The sequence below is a fragment of the Suricata suricatta genome, chromosome 9, assembly GCF_006229205.1.
Source record: "Suricata suricatta isolate VVHF042 chromosome 9, meerkat_22Aug2017_6uvM2_HiC, whole genome shotgun sequence".
Lineage (NCBI taxonomy): Eukaryota > Metazoa > Chordata > Mammalia > Carnivora > Herpestidae > Suricata > Suricata suricatta.
Genome location: NC_043708.1, coordinates 25,369,899 through 25,382,699, shown reverse-complemented (window position 1 = coordinate 25,382,699; position 12,801 = coordinate 25,369,899). Strand labels below are relative to the sequence as shown.

The 12,801-nt window shown below is 43.7% G+C and overlaps 1 protein-coding gene across 1 annotated transcript in view; it reads left to right on the top strand.

Annotated features, from left to right (window-relative positions):
• The window catches only part of TTLL5 (tubulin tyrosine ligase like 5), a 274,511-nt gene that overhangs the window by 48,269 nt on the left and 213,441 nt on the right, over window positions 1–12,801 (top strand). Inside the window, exons 10-14 of the mRNA XM_029952174.1 lie at window positions 367–404; window positions 1,073–1,129; window positions 1,173–1,268; window positions 2,074–2,181; window positions 12,672–12,753. Coding sequence (XP_029808034.1) covers window positions 367–404; window positions 1,073–1,129; window positions 1,173–1,268; window positions 2,074–2,181; window positions 12,672–12,753 — 381 coding nt within the window. The remainder of the gene's footprint in view (window positions 1–366; window positions 405–1,072; window positions 1,130–1,172; window positions 1,269–2,073; window positions 2,182–12,671; window positions 12,754–12,801) is intronic.

The window sequence follows — 12,801 nt, the reverse complement described above, 5'->3', positions numbered from 1 at the left end:
CTATAGTGGATGAGATTATGGGTGGGTGACTGTTTTCTGCTCTGCACTTCTGTGTATTTCCTCAATTTTTTCTAAAATAAATACTTGTATGATCAGGGGGAAGAAAAGTTAGGAGTAAATTAAATGAAGAAAGAAATGAGGCCATCTCAGAGAACGATTCAGTGGAAGGGAGCACCGGCCCAGCTGTGTGGAAATATCCCTTCTGCTCTGTTTTCTTTCATCCTGATAATTTTGCCAGAAAGTGGAAAAATAAAAAAGAAACCCAAACAGTTACTTTCTACTCAGACTAAAAATAGGTGTCTAGAAAGTCCAAGGAAAGAAAGAAAGGAATCTGGAAGTGATGGCCTAGTTGCCAAGGCTCCATAGATTTCATGGAGTGTCCTGGGACCAGGGTGTGGAATTAAGCTTCCCTGTCCTTCACCCTAGAAGATGAGCAGACATGCCCCCGGTGGGGGAGGGGGGTAGGGAATGAGGGGGCATCTGCAAAACACAATTTCCAGACAGCAGGACCTTGCTAGTGGGCACGGCACTGGTGTACTCCCTTCAGCAGTCTGCCGGTCTTGTGTCAGGGTACTTCATAGATTTTGTTGTTGCTCTGGTGCGTTCTCCTGCCAGTGATCCTCGGAAGTATCTGGAAGAGCTGTGTCTCCCACTAGAGAGCGGAGAGCTCACTTCAGATGCGAAAGCAGTTCTGTGCTAAGTTAGCTTCTTAAAATGTTGTACTGCATGACCTCGCTAGCCAATCAAGACTCATTCCTGGTTTGAAAAGGGCATTAGAAGTTGTTTGGTGGGCTCATGTGACATTTACCTCAAAGACTAGGTTAGTAGCCCTGAAAATTTCACTCTATTAATGTATTGTGGCCACTCTTAAATCGTTGACATTCTTTCACACGTTGCTTCCACTCATGATACATGATTGTTTGCTTAAGAAAGGATTTGCTGCCTTTTCTCCTACTCCCCCTCTCCCCCATAAGAGAAGCTGTATGCATTTTTATTAAAAAAAAAAAATCAATGGTAGAAAGGGGTATATGACAAACGTCCAAGAAAAGTTGGTGAGTGGAGGTCAGCAAAGGGAATGTTTTCCTAAAGATTAAAAGGACAAGTATTTGTAGAAAACCTGGCTTCTACAGCCAGGCCTGTTTGTGTGTGTGACCTTGATCCATTCCTTTGTTTTAGTTGTGACGACCCCGAAGTGGAGGATTATGGGAACAAATGGAGCATGAGCGCCATGCTTCGGTATCTGAAACAAGAAGGCCGAGATACGGCTGGTAAGTACCAGGCCTTCTTCCTTTGTGACCTCTCTTCTTCTCTGTACAACCTCACTTTGCCTCTCAGCACACGTTGCTCTCTCTAATTCTGGTGGTGTCGCTGAGACTTCTGTCGCTGTTCTCGATGTTAATTTCTTCTGCTCTTTACAAGACGGAACACAGGCTTTCCGTGACTCGCCTCCTGACACCCCGCCCCAAATCCCTTTTCTTGTTTCTGGTTTGGAAGGCACAACTTTGTCCTTTAACCTTTAGTGAGTTTATCTTTCTTGAATGTTGAGCTGCAAACTGAAATACTGTCTCCATATTGGCCCTGAGTTCAAAGGTTTCAAAGTTAGTCTTTCTCACTCATGTTGTTGAATTGGAGGATGAGCAGCATCGAATATGAGTTCAGGGCTTCGGCTCAAAATGGACACTACTGACTGAGCCTTGAGCAGAAGGAGAAACAGTGTGCAAAAAGGCTTAGCTCAGTCCATAAAGGCAAGGGCGCTAGGAGAAGGCTGAGAAGGGGGAAGTATGGCTTCTTTTCCATTCCATGTCTGTCGTTTGTCCTAGGATGCCACTTCAGTACAACCCCGGCACCCACACTTTTGACCGTGTCACCTTATTCATAGATAATGCCTTCTCCTGGAGTACCTGTTTGCAAGACTGCCGCCTAGAGACGTTTTGGAATGAGCACATATGCTTTTATAATCACACTGTGTTCCAGAATCCAGTCTTTCTACTCTGCTGCTCTGTACATTATAGTGTCTCTTCCTTCTTCTTCTTCTGCTGATGCTTCTTCTTCTTTTTTTTTTTTTTTTGGTAGCATTGATGGCCCATGTGGAAGACCTGATTATTAAGACTATCATCTCTGCTGAACTAGCTATTGCTACAGCCTGTAAAACCTTTGTTCCTCACCGCAGCAGTTGTTTTGGTAAGGAGACTCACCAAGCTTGGTGTGTTGTGTGCAGAGGGGCGTGGGAAGTTGGGAGGGATTGTGGGGTAGAGAGGCTTAATGATTCTACAGAAGGAAGAAGGGGTATGTGTGGCGGGCTTTTCTTTCTAAGCTCAGGCCCTACTCAGAGGCCAGAGGGGAGCTCAGCTGGAGGTCCCCTGAGGACTCACTAGCTTTCTGTGCGGGAAGCAGAGGTTGGAACCAAAGCATGGGTCTCTCTGTAAGCGTGCAATCAGAAAAAGCCTGCAATGGACAGTACAGGAATCCAGCTCTAACAAATATATTCCAGAGCTCTTTGGCAGCCAGACTGGGAACCGTTCCAAGAAACTCTGGCTGGTACCAGTATGTGCTTTCTCCCAGTTTCCAATGACTCCTCCTTTTTGTTTTAGTCTTCTTTCTAGTGCGTTTCTGCCCCCCCTTCCTTTTTTATTTTTTTCCTCCTCTTCCTCCCTCCCTCCCCTTTTCTCCCACCCTTCACTCCCTGATTGCACAGAGAAGGAGGAAGAAACAGTTCACAGCTCCTGGATCGGGAGCCTGTTGCCTGCTCACCCACTGGCTGTGATGGGCACTGAGAACGCCCTGCACGTTTGCTTTCTGTGTGGGCGCGAATTCTAGTGACGGCCGGTGTGTCTGTAACGGCAGCCGGGCTTTCAGCAGGTGTGAGGCTTTGTCAGTAAAACGAGGGCTGTTGCTGGGGAATAATTAAAGTAATACAGTAGTAAGGATGTAAGGGCCATGGCTGGCTTGGGAGGCAGAGTCACAGGAAAGGAAGGAACTTTAGAGCCTGACAGAGTTAGTGTGAGAGCCATTTGCGCCCCTTACTTGCTTTCTCCTTGTCAGCAGCTTACTCCAGTCCTGCTTCCTCCACTTTAAAATTGCAGTTGCAATGGCACCTATCTCCCAAGGACACCAGGAAGATCAAATGTGATCATGTGTGCAAAGCACTCGGCCCAATGTCCAGTCCTCAGTTTGCACTCAATAGAAATTATTTCTTTGTTATTTTTATAATTAGAATGAATAATTCTTGATCTCTTTCATGGATTCTGATAACAGTCTGTACTTGAGGGGCACTAAACACAGGGAGGTGTTGCAACCATGTACAGAAGACCGTAGATAAACCAAGACCTGAAATTATGTAGGAAAACAAGAGGTCGTGATAACGTTTTCTAAGTACAGATGTGTCCATGTCTTCCAAAACCCTTATGTGGCTCTTTAGGGTTAACTAGTCAATAGAAACTTGATAGGACTTCAAGGCTTCTAAGTACCTGACCGCAGCTGAATTTTCTAGAATTCAGTTTCTCCTTTTACATCTTCTGATCCAGCTCTACTACTGAACACTCCATATCTTCGTGCCTCGGTATAAATTCTGCAGTCCTGTCTGCCGGGCACACTCCTGTTCATATTCTCAGACTCAGCTTGACATTGCCTCTTCTGGAACCCTTGCTTAACACAGTGCCCTGTTGTGCCTCCTCTCCGTGGTGTTCTGTTGTGTTCTTTTCCTCTCATATGGTGACGTTTGGTTTACACATGCGCTTCCACAGTAGTTTCCGAGCTTAACTTCTTGATGGTCAGTAGTCACTGTGTCTCCCCTCCCCTCTCGTCCTCTTGTTGCCAAACCAAACGTTTCACGGTCTCCCTGGACCTGCCAGGTCCTCCCCTTCACCTCTGCCTTTGCACCTGTTTCATCCTGCATCTGAAATATTTTCCTCCTGTTACTTTGCTTAGTAGATCACTGCCATCTCTTCAAGACAAAGTCAAGTATCATTTCTATGGGGAAGTTTTTCCTGAGTGTTCCAGTCAGAGTTAGCCTCCTCAACTCCCAGCTTCCCGTGCGTTACCTACAGTGGTACCTGACTGTCATTTGGTGCCCATGGGTGGGTCTGTCTCCCCTCCTGGACTAGAAGCTCCTTGCAGACAGCAACGGGGTCTCCCTAGTTTCTGCACCTCTTGTGCGTAGTGGTGGGTTTTTGTTGTTGTGGTTTTTTTTGCTCTTAGAAGATGTTCAAGAAATGTTTGTTGAACCTTGATACTTGCTTTAATTGCCTTTTGGTGGCCTGATAGTAGGCTCCTCAAGGGATCCGGTTTGGTGAGGGCCTGGAGCTCTTCACGTCACCGTAAACTGCTTGAAGAAGGGGTGCGCACAGCAAACTTCAGAAACCTCATTGGATTAAAAAAACTAAGGTTTCTTTTCCACATCAACCTGGCTTTTATATGAGGTAAATTTCTTCATATAAAAATCTTCTTTTTGAACAAATTCTCTTTGAGAATTTCTGAAACTTACTGGCCATAGAGACTCTGATATGAAATAAGCAGTGACTTTTCCTGACTCAGTGAAATACCCCTAAGTCCATTTCATCATCTGTGTGTCTCCTTCCCCCTCCCTGCTTTTATTCTGTTTTAATAAAGTGAGTGCATCTGGAGGTTTTTAAGTTGTTGACTGTCTTCTTGGCTTTTGTGGTTCTAATTCCACTTCCTGTTGGCCCTGGGATTTTGTGTGCTTCGTTAACCCCCTCCCATCAGGTATGATTTTGTATATGTGCGTTTATTTGTGTGAGTCCCTCTGACTCCCGCTTACTCCTACTAACTTCCCTTGGAGTTTAAGTTACAAGGAATAAACTGGTTTTTTTTCTTTCTTATTTGTTTTAGAATAAACAGGAATTGAGCGCTTCCCAGAAGAACTTGGCTTGCACAGAGCATTGGTGCTTTTAGAGGAAGCCAGTAGTCCAGTGATGGGGTTCACTATATTCTCTTGGTTGTTTGGCCCTTATACACTATGGATGTTGGCCAGGAGCATTCCAGTCAGTACTGTCCAAGTGTTTCTGCCTCATGATTTCGTTCCCACTCCACCACCTGTAATGCCCAACTGTGCTTTTAGGTACTTCCAGTATTCCCATTCATTTGTTTATCTATACATTTAACTTATTTTCAGTCCCTGCTCTGTGCAAGGCGTAGATTATAAGCATTTATTCCTCTCAAACCAGATTTTACATGCCATGGTATATACATATGCCTGCATTGTAGTATTGTCATTTCAGTGTAGACTCGGGAACCTTCATAAACTACCTGAAACTTTAGCCATGTAATGCCTTCTCATAGATTTGTACATCTGGAAAGGGCCCCAGAGAATAATCAGTTTATGGAAAGAAGTTGAGGTTTGAGAAACTAAGACCCTTGCCCTCGGTACCAGGGCCCAAGAGTGGAGGAGGCCACAGGAGGAGACCTGGCCTGGAGGGCAGAGGCCCACAAGATGGCTGGCAGGCAGGTTGCCTTGATCAATGTACTCTTGATTTATAGAGTTTTTGACTCCCCTCCCCATAGATTGCTGGCAATATAATTTTTACTGCCTTCAAGATTGTAAAAGTATAGTACCATGTGAAATATATGTGTAAACAGCAACCCTTTAAATATGCTTAGGAAATTGGCACTGTGGCATAACTGTCAAGGAGAATGGCTCATTTGACCAGTTGGAGAAAACCAGCCAAAAGCAACAGGATGTTAGCTGTCCTCTGCAGATGCTGCTGCTGACAGCAGTTTTATCTATGTGTGTGAGGATGGCTGAAGTGACAGCCTCAGACCCTGGGCCTCTCTAGCCTGGGAGCCTCTGAGCCGGCTGTCAGTGCCACTGTGAAGAGCTGAGGAGGCTGGCTTAGTTTAGCTCAGAGACCGGTCACACCTTTGCCCAGGACAGTCCATGCGCAGTACGCCTCTCTGTTGAATCACCGACGCTGGCTTGGCCTTTCATCGCTGCCGTTCGAGACCATTTCACAGGGGAAGCTGACATTCTCAGAGGGTGGGTGCCCGTAAATATTTGCTGAAGGAAGGAGAGTGGGCAGCATACATTCCTCAATTATGTAAACTACTTGACCACCGCCAACGAACCCATAGTGAAAGTCAGCAAACAGTTCACTTTTCAAGAGAGTCTCCCTTCTGATTTATCCCAGGCTGCTGTTCAGGTGGGAAGGGAAGTTACTGTAGAAAGTAACTTGGGAGAAAGTACCTACTGTTTGTTGAGCACTTTTCCTTGGTTACTCCCTTTAGCCTTCTTAAAAGAGTTTCATTGGTATTTATGACCCATGTTTTATAGCAAGGAAAAAAGATTTGGAAAGGTCAAATAATGTATCCCAGGTCGTGCGGTTACCAAACGGCCGAGCCAGGTTTGGGAGCCAGGTCTCTGTGGCCCTTGCTCCACTCACAGAAAGAAAAGTTCTGAGGAGCCCGGCCACTTTTGGCACTTCCCATATCCTGGATCCTCCTCTGCTCTCCTGTAACTAGATCTCAGGAAAAATGATATCATTCTTTCTAGCAGATCAGGCCTGAAAGAGGCACTCTTTCAGCTCTAACCAGCAGTCCCGAATCCTAGATACTCATTTCAAATCTGCCTTTACAGATGGTAGCCAGATACCGTATTGATTTATTGGACTAGTTCACAGATTGGCTCTGGGCTTTTTCTTTTATTTAGTTCATTTTCCTGTGGGATCTTGATCTGTTATTTTCCCCAAATTCTCCTTCTGGACCCCAGATAAAGACTTCCTCCGTAGGTTTGCAACTCCAATCCAAAGCCAAGGTAAAAAGAATTTCCTTCATACAATAGCATTTGACTGGCAGTGCGGACTGGCTAATGTCAGCACTTTCCACCGCCTCAGGTTACGGCTCCAGCTGGGACTTTATTTCTGGGGAGGACTAGTGGAGTGATTTCACAATTAGTGGTGTGCCATGTTTAGTCATCTGTTAGGCCTTGGGTGCGTTATTATTTTCTCTATCGAATCTTTTTTCTCCCTCTCTTCCTAGACCACCTTATATCAAGTTTTTTCTTAATACATCTTAATATGTAAAAATCTTATTAAGAATGTCTCTTACTGTCTTCACGCTTGGTAGCTTTCTTATGAATATTTCAAGGCTTGTGGCCAGGGTTATTTTGGTGGAGTAGCTGCAAATTATATTGTCTTTTTCAAAAATTCTACTCCCAAAGCCAAGACAACACTCTATGTTAACTAACTTGAATTTAAAATAAAAAAAAATTTAAATGTCGAAATAAAAAAATTGTACAGTGCTTCTCACTGACTTTTTTGTTTCTTTTTTCTTTTCCTTTTCTTTCTCTTGGTATTTCTTTTTTTTTTTTATAAAATTTTTTAATGTTTTATTTATTTTTGAGAGACAGAGAGAGGCAGCATGAGCAGGGGAGGGGCAGAGAGAGAGGGGGACACAGGATCTGAAGACAGGCTCCAGGCTCTGAGCTGTCAGCACAGAGCCCGACATGAGGCTCGAACTCGCAAACCGTGAGATCATGACCTGAGCCGAAGCTGGACGCTTAACTGATTGAGCCACCCAGGTGCCCCTCTCTTGGTATTTCTTGATTGCTTCCTGTGGTGCAGGCTGCCTGTAGTATAACGATGGATGAGACATGGTCCTGCCCTCAGGCGGTGGGGAGGGACAGGCGAGAGGTGACCATCCTGGTCAGGACTCAGGTGCTCTCGGGATACACAGGAGCCACCAGTGATGCCTAGATGAAGCCGGGGACAGCCATGTCTATCAGAAGGGATATGACCTGTGGCAGTTTGTGAAATGGGAAGTTCGGTGTGACTGGACACAGCCTGCGTGGGCTGGGGCGGCAGGAGACGAGGGCAGATTGAGGACTGACCCGATAGAGGACCGACGTATGTAAATTCCTCCCCGAGACAGCAGCCAGCCACTGGAGTTTTTTGAGCAGGAGAGCAATAAGATTATTACTACTCTCTTTAACTTCTATCATGGTTTGACCCAAAGCTTGGGAGGACAGAATTCCAACAAAGGGAATGCATACAGCATGACTAGAAGTGACTAATTTAAAGTCCTACAAGCACCACCTGACATCAAGTGTCTGTTGCTGGGCGAGTTCACAGTCTATCTCTGTCTGGCTATTAGATTTATGTCTTAGAAATTCCGATGGGCATGTGGAGAATGGACTGCAGCAGGGAGAGACTAGGGAAATGAGTGGGAGGGAAGAAGTATGTGGTGATAAGGGACACTTAGCATGTGACTGAGCAGTCCCACTTGTAGGTATTTACCCAAGACAAATAATGTTATATATTCACACAGATACTTGGATATGAAGGTTTATAGCACCTTTATTCATAACCACCAAAAATTGGAAGTGGCCCAAATGTCCATGAACTGTTGAATGGATAAACAAGCTGTGGTATATCCATAACATGAAATCCTACACAGTGTAAAAGGGATGAACTACACTGTTGCTACATAAAAACGTAGATAAATCTCAAAAGCACAACGTTAAGTGAAAGAAGAGCCGCTCTCAAAGGCTCTTCTGTTTGATTTCATTTATTTGACTTTCTGGTAAAGGCAGAGATCAGATCAGTGGTCACTGGGGGGAGAGGGAGTGGGAATTGACTGGAAGGGGGCACCCGGAGTGTCTGTGATAGAATTGTTCTTTATCTTAATTGTGGTGGTGGTTACGTGACTACATACGTTTGTCAAAACTCATCGACTACAATTTAAAAGGGTGGATTTCATTGTATGCAAGTTATACAGCAATTTTATTATTTCCCTAAACTTGTTTTAAAACAAGGAACAATCATAGGTGGCTGAAGCTCAAAAATGCTAATTGAAAGAAGTTGGACTCGAACGAGTATGTACCATATGCTCTCATTTACACGCGTTCTAGAATGGACAGTGAGTGTGTGGTGAAAGAGTTAAGAATAGTGATTATCTGGGGGTATGATGAGGGGAAGCAGGGCATTTACCAGGAAGGGGCAGGAGGGATCTCTCTGGGGTGATGGATATGTTCTCTGTGGGATGATGCGAGTGTGGATTATGTGGATGTGTCCAGTTGTCAAGCCTTATCAAATTGTACACTTAAGATCTGTCTCTTTTGTTATATGTAAATTATATCTCAAAAGAGAATATAGAAGACTGGATTAAAGAGAAATAGAGAAGAGGTCTGGTAATGTGTAGATTTCAGGAGGTGGTGAAGAGAGTGTTTCAAACTTTGGAGACTGGGGCATCGGGCTTCCATTTTCCAAGGTGACGTAACGTGGGAAGCCAAACAGGTTTGGGGGAAAGATAACAAGTTCTGTTTTGTTGAGTGTTGAATACTCATGGGATATCCTAGTGACGTTTTGTAGGAGGCAATTGTGGAGTTACAGATTTGGTGTCCAGGAGACACTTGACTGAAGATAGAGATTTGAATGCCATCGTCATAATGTTAATTGCAGCCATGAGAAAACATGAGATCGAAGAGAAGTAGAATTGAGAAGGAAAGAGCCCTGAGGATGCCACCCCGAGCAAACCTACCGGGAATAGCTGGGCAGAAGAGAAGGAGTAAAAGAGAAATCAGAAGAGAGCAGTGTCCTGGAACCAAGGGAGAAGAAAGTTCCAATAAGTAAGGGGTGGTCACCAGTTTCAGATGTTTGAGCTTAGCAGTAAGGTGGTCTTTGTCGATCACAGAACAGTCACTGCTTTAGAGAATGGGAGCAAAAGCACATTCTTACGGCTTGGGGACTGAATAGGCAGTAAGAAGGCGAGGGCAGCTAAGTGTAGATTGCTTTTTCAGGAAGCTGCATTCCAGAAATAGGGTGACACAGGCAGAAATGTGAGGCAGTGGTGGAGTCAAGCTGGTTTCCTCGTGACTGGTATAATTGTCAAGTTTGTTTGGATTTGGTTGGGAGCTCAAGGAAGTACATCTCATGAAAGGAAATTTCCCTAAGGGAACATTGTTGAACGAGGTGGTAGCGTCGGTCCTTTGAAGAAAATACTTGCTCTTCTGTCATGATGAGGACAGAACAGAGGAACAAAGAAAGTAGCTCTAAGAAGGGGAAAAGCCTCACTTAGCCACGCCCTTTCATGACAGGAACTCTTGGTGTATATATATATATATATCTCATCCTGGACGCTGCATTTTTGAAATTCTAGACCCTGCTGCTAAAGCACACAGTATTCAAAGGTGAAGTTTAATATTCTCATTACAGCATACTTCTTATCTTTTACTGTCTTTCATGTCCAAAGAGAAGGTCAATCCTAAGTTAAAAGGGTCATTATGAGGACTTTTGTAGCCTGCCAAGGGCTGTAATTATATATATGTATTTTTTTTTTCTGTTTTTTATTTATTTTTGAGAGACAGCATGAGCAGGGGAGAGTCAGAGAGAGAGAGAGAGAGAGAGAAAGACACAGAATCTGAAGCAGGCTCCAGGCTCTGAGTTAGCTGTCAGCACAGAGCCCGATGCAGGGCTTGAACCCACGAACTGTGAGAACATGACCTGAGCTGAAGTCAGACGCTTAACCAACTGAGCTACCCAGGTGCCCCTGATATTATATTTTGTAAGCTGGGTTGATTATTTGAAGATATAAACCTGATACAAATGCTCTCTTTTCACTCCATTTACCACTTTTACCCACCCCTCCCAGTTCCAGCTCCTTCGGTGAGGTGGGCTTTGCACTGTGTTGGAATGCCACCACATACTTACCCCACTCTGAAATGGTACAGGTGCCGTTAGATCCAAAACGGATTTTGCGATTGTTTAGCACTTACCGGGTTTCATTCACCTGGGGGAAAATTTAGTGTGCACTGTAAAGGGTGTTTTCTGTCTTTGAGTTATTTTATTTTATTTTTTCTTACTTCCCAGAATGTTGGTTCTCAGCCTTTCTGCTGGGATTCTTGGACTGTGCCTCTTACTGAGGGAAATAGTTAAGTAAATGTGTTGGCTGTTTAATGCAAGGTGTCTAAATAATGGGTCTCATCAATTCCCATTCAGATTTCAGTGTCTTCGTTTGTGGTTCATTCTGCAAATCTGGTCAACATGTGCATCAAGCATTCTTACCCTGTTCCTCGTGCCATTATTATTAATAATAGTAGCATTTTATGAAACAGTTGAATCTTGTGCTTCTGCTTGTCTGATGTTAACATAGACTTGTAGATTTTGCAATGAAGCCCTCCTTTTCAGTGCCTTATTTAGTGCTGTATCACAAAAGACTTTTTTCAGATTAAAAAGGGACTATTCTGTGGGATGATTGAAGATTAGGTAAAATATTCAGAAGAATGTACTGGCCATGAAAGATTTATTCGTGGCAACTTTTCTTGAGAGAAAAATTCAAATAGGATTGTCTATCTGAATCTGTACTGTATAAATAGGGATTCTGGATATAGGTTTTAGAGCACACAGGTATTGACAGATGGCAACTAATAGAGAAGATCAGGGGGTTGAAACGATGCGAAAGAAATATTGGAGAGAGAAATGACTTACCCAGGCTCCATGGCGAATAAATAGTAGAGTCCTGAGAAGGATCCAGATTTCCCTTCTAGGATTCTTGGCCCCATATCAGGTTTTCTGTGTTCAAAAGACAGTCTGTGGCACTGTCGTTTTAGAAATGTACATTTATTTTTCTATGGTTTTGAGAATACCGAGAAATGGGAAAATCCTTTTTTAAGTAAAGACATTTGTTTCAAAATGAGTTTCTGGGAGATGCCTGGGTGTGCTCTGTATATGTGAGCTGTGGCCCGTGACCTCTGACTGAGCTGTAAGGAAGCTCATCTTTTCTCTTGGAAAGAAGATGTGGATTGTTTGAGGGGCACAGAGTAGGAAGTTCGAGAATGAGTGGGACTTTTGAAAGTCAGATATATTTTATCTATGTATACCAAAGAGGACTGTGGAGAGGGTCTCATTAATAACAATGATTGTAAAAGCTCCAGCTGATATTCCCAAGTTAGTGTCATACCATCCCTGCATCCTGGGAGAAAAGGTTCTTGCTTTGCTCTTTGCAGCAGTTGAGGAGTTAGGGAAGAGAATCAGTAAAGAACCGGAAACCATGGAAATTTGGTTATGGCTCCCTCCCTTTTCCAGTAATAGTGGTGTGGGGTGTCTTGTCACCGTCCTGCTCTGCCTGCCACCAGCTCCCTCCTTTCTCTTTTGTCTTTCCATGTTGAACCAGTGTATTTTCTGTCTTCAAAGGGAGATTGAAACCATAGGAGAGCAGAAAAATAAAAGTCAGATTTCTTCTTAACCTAGGCTGCCAAAGCAAGATCTTGGTTTAGGAAAACGCTATGGAAGGGCCCTAGAGAGAGTTCTTTAGTAGAGTCTTCTGTTTTCAGAATATGAAGGGAGGACAATCCAGAACAAACCAAAAGCATCATTGATGTTCGATACACTTGTTATATTCCAGCTCCCAACAATTTTTTTCTTTTTTTTTTTTACCCATGAGAACGGCAGATCTTTTAGAGGTCAGGTCACTTTCTGTATAGAACTCAGGAGTGTCAATAGAGTGGATGATAAAAGCAGTGGATTTTTATATTATTATCTCGTTATCTCTAGAGCTTGATTAATTTCTCTGGAACTTGAAAGATTCTCTGCTTTTACTTCGACTCATTACTTAACCAAATTTCGAGGCCTCTGATGGGAGTTGGTTGTATTCAGCCTTCCAGATCTTTATTCAGTTGTGTCACAGAAAATGATCTTGTGTATTGTGTTATGTTGTATTTCTAGAGCTCTATGGCTTTGATGTGCTCATAGATTCTACTCTGAAGCCATGGTTGTTGGAAGTAAATCTCTCTCCTTCTTTGGCCTGGTAAGTAGTCTGTCCCATCAACTAAAAAAGGATAAACCTTCAATGAGT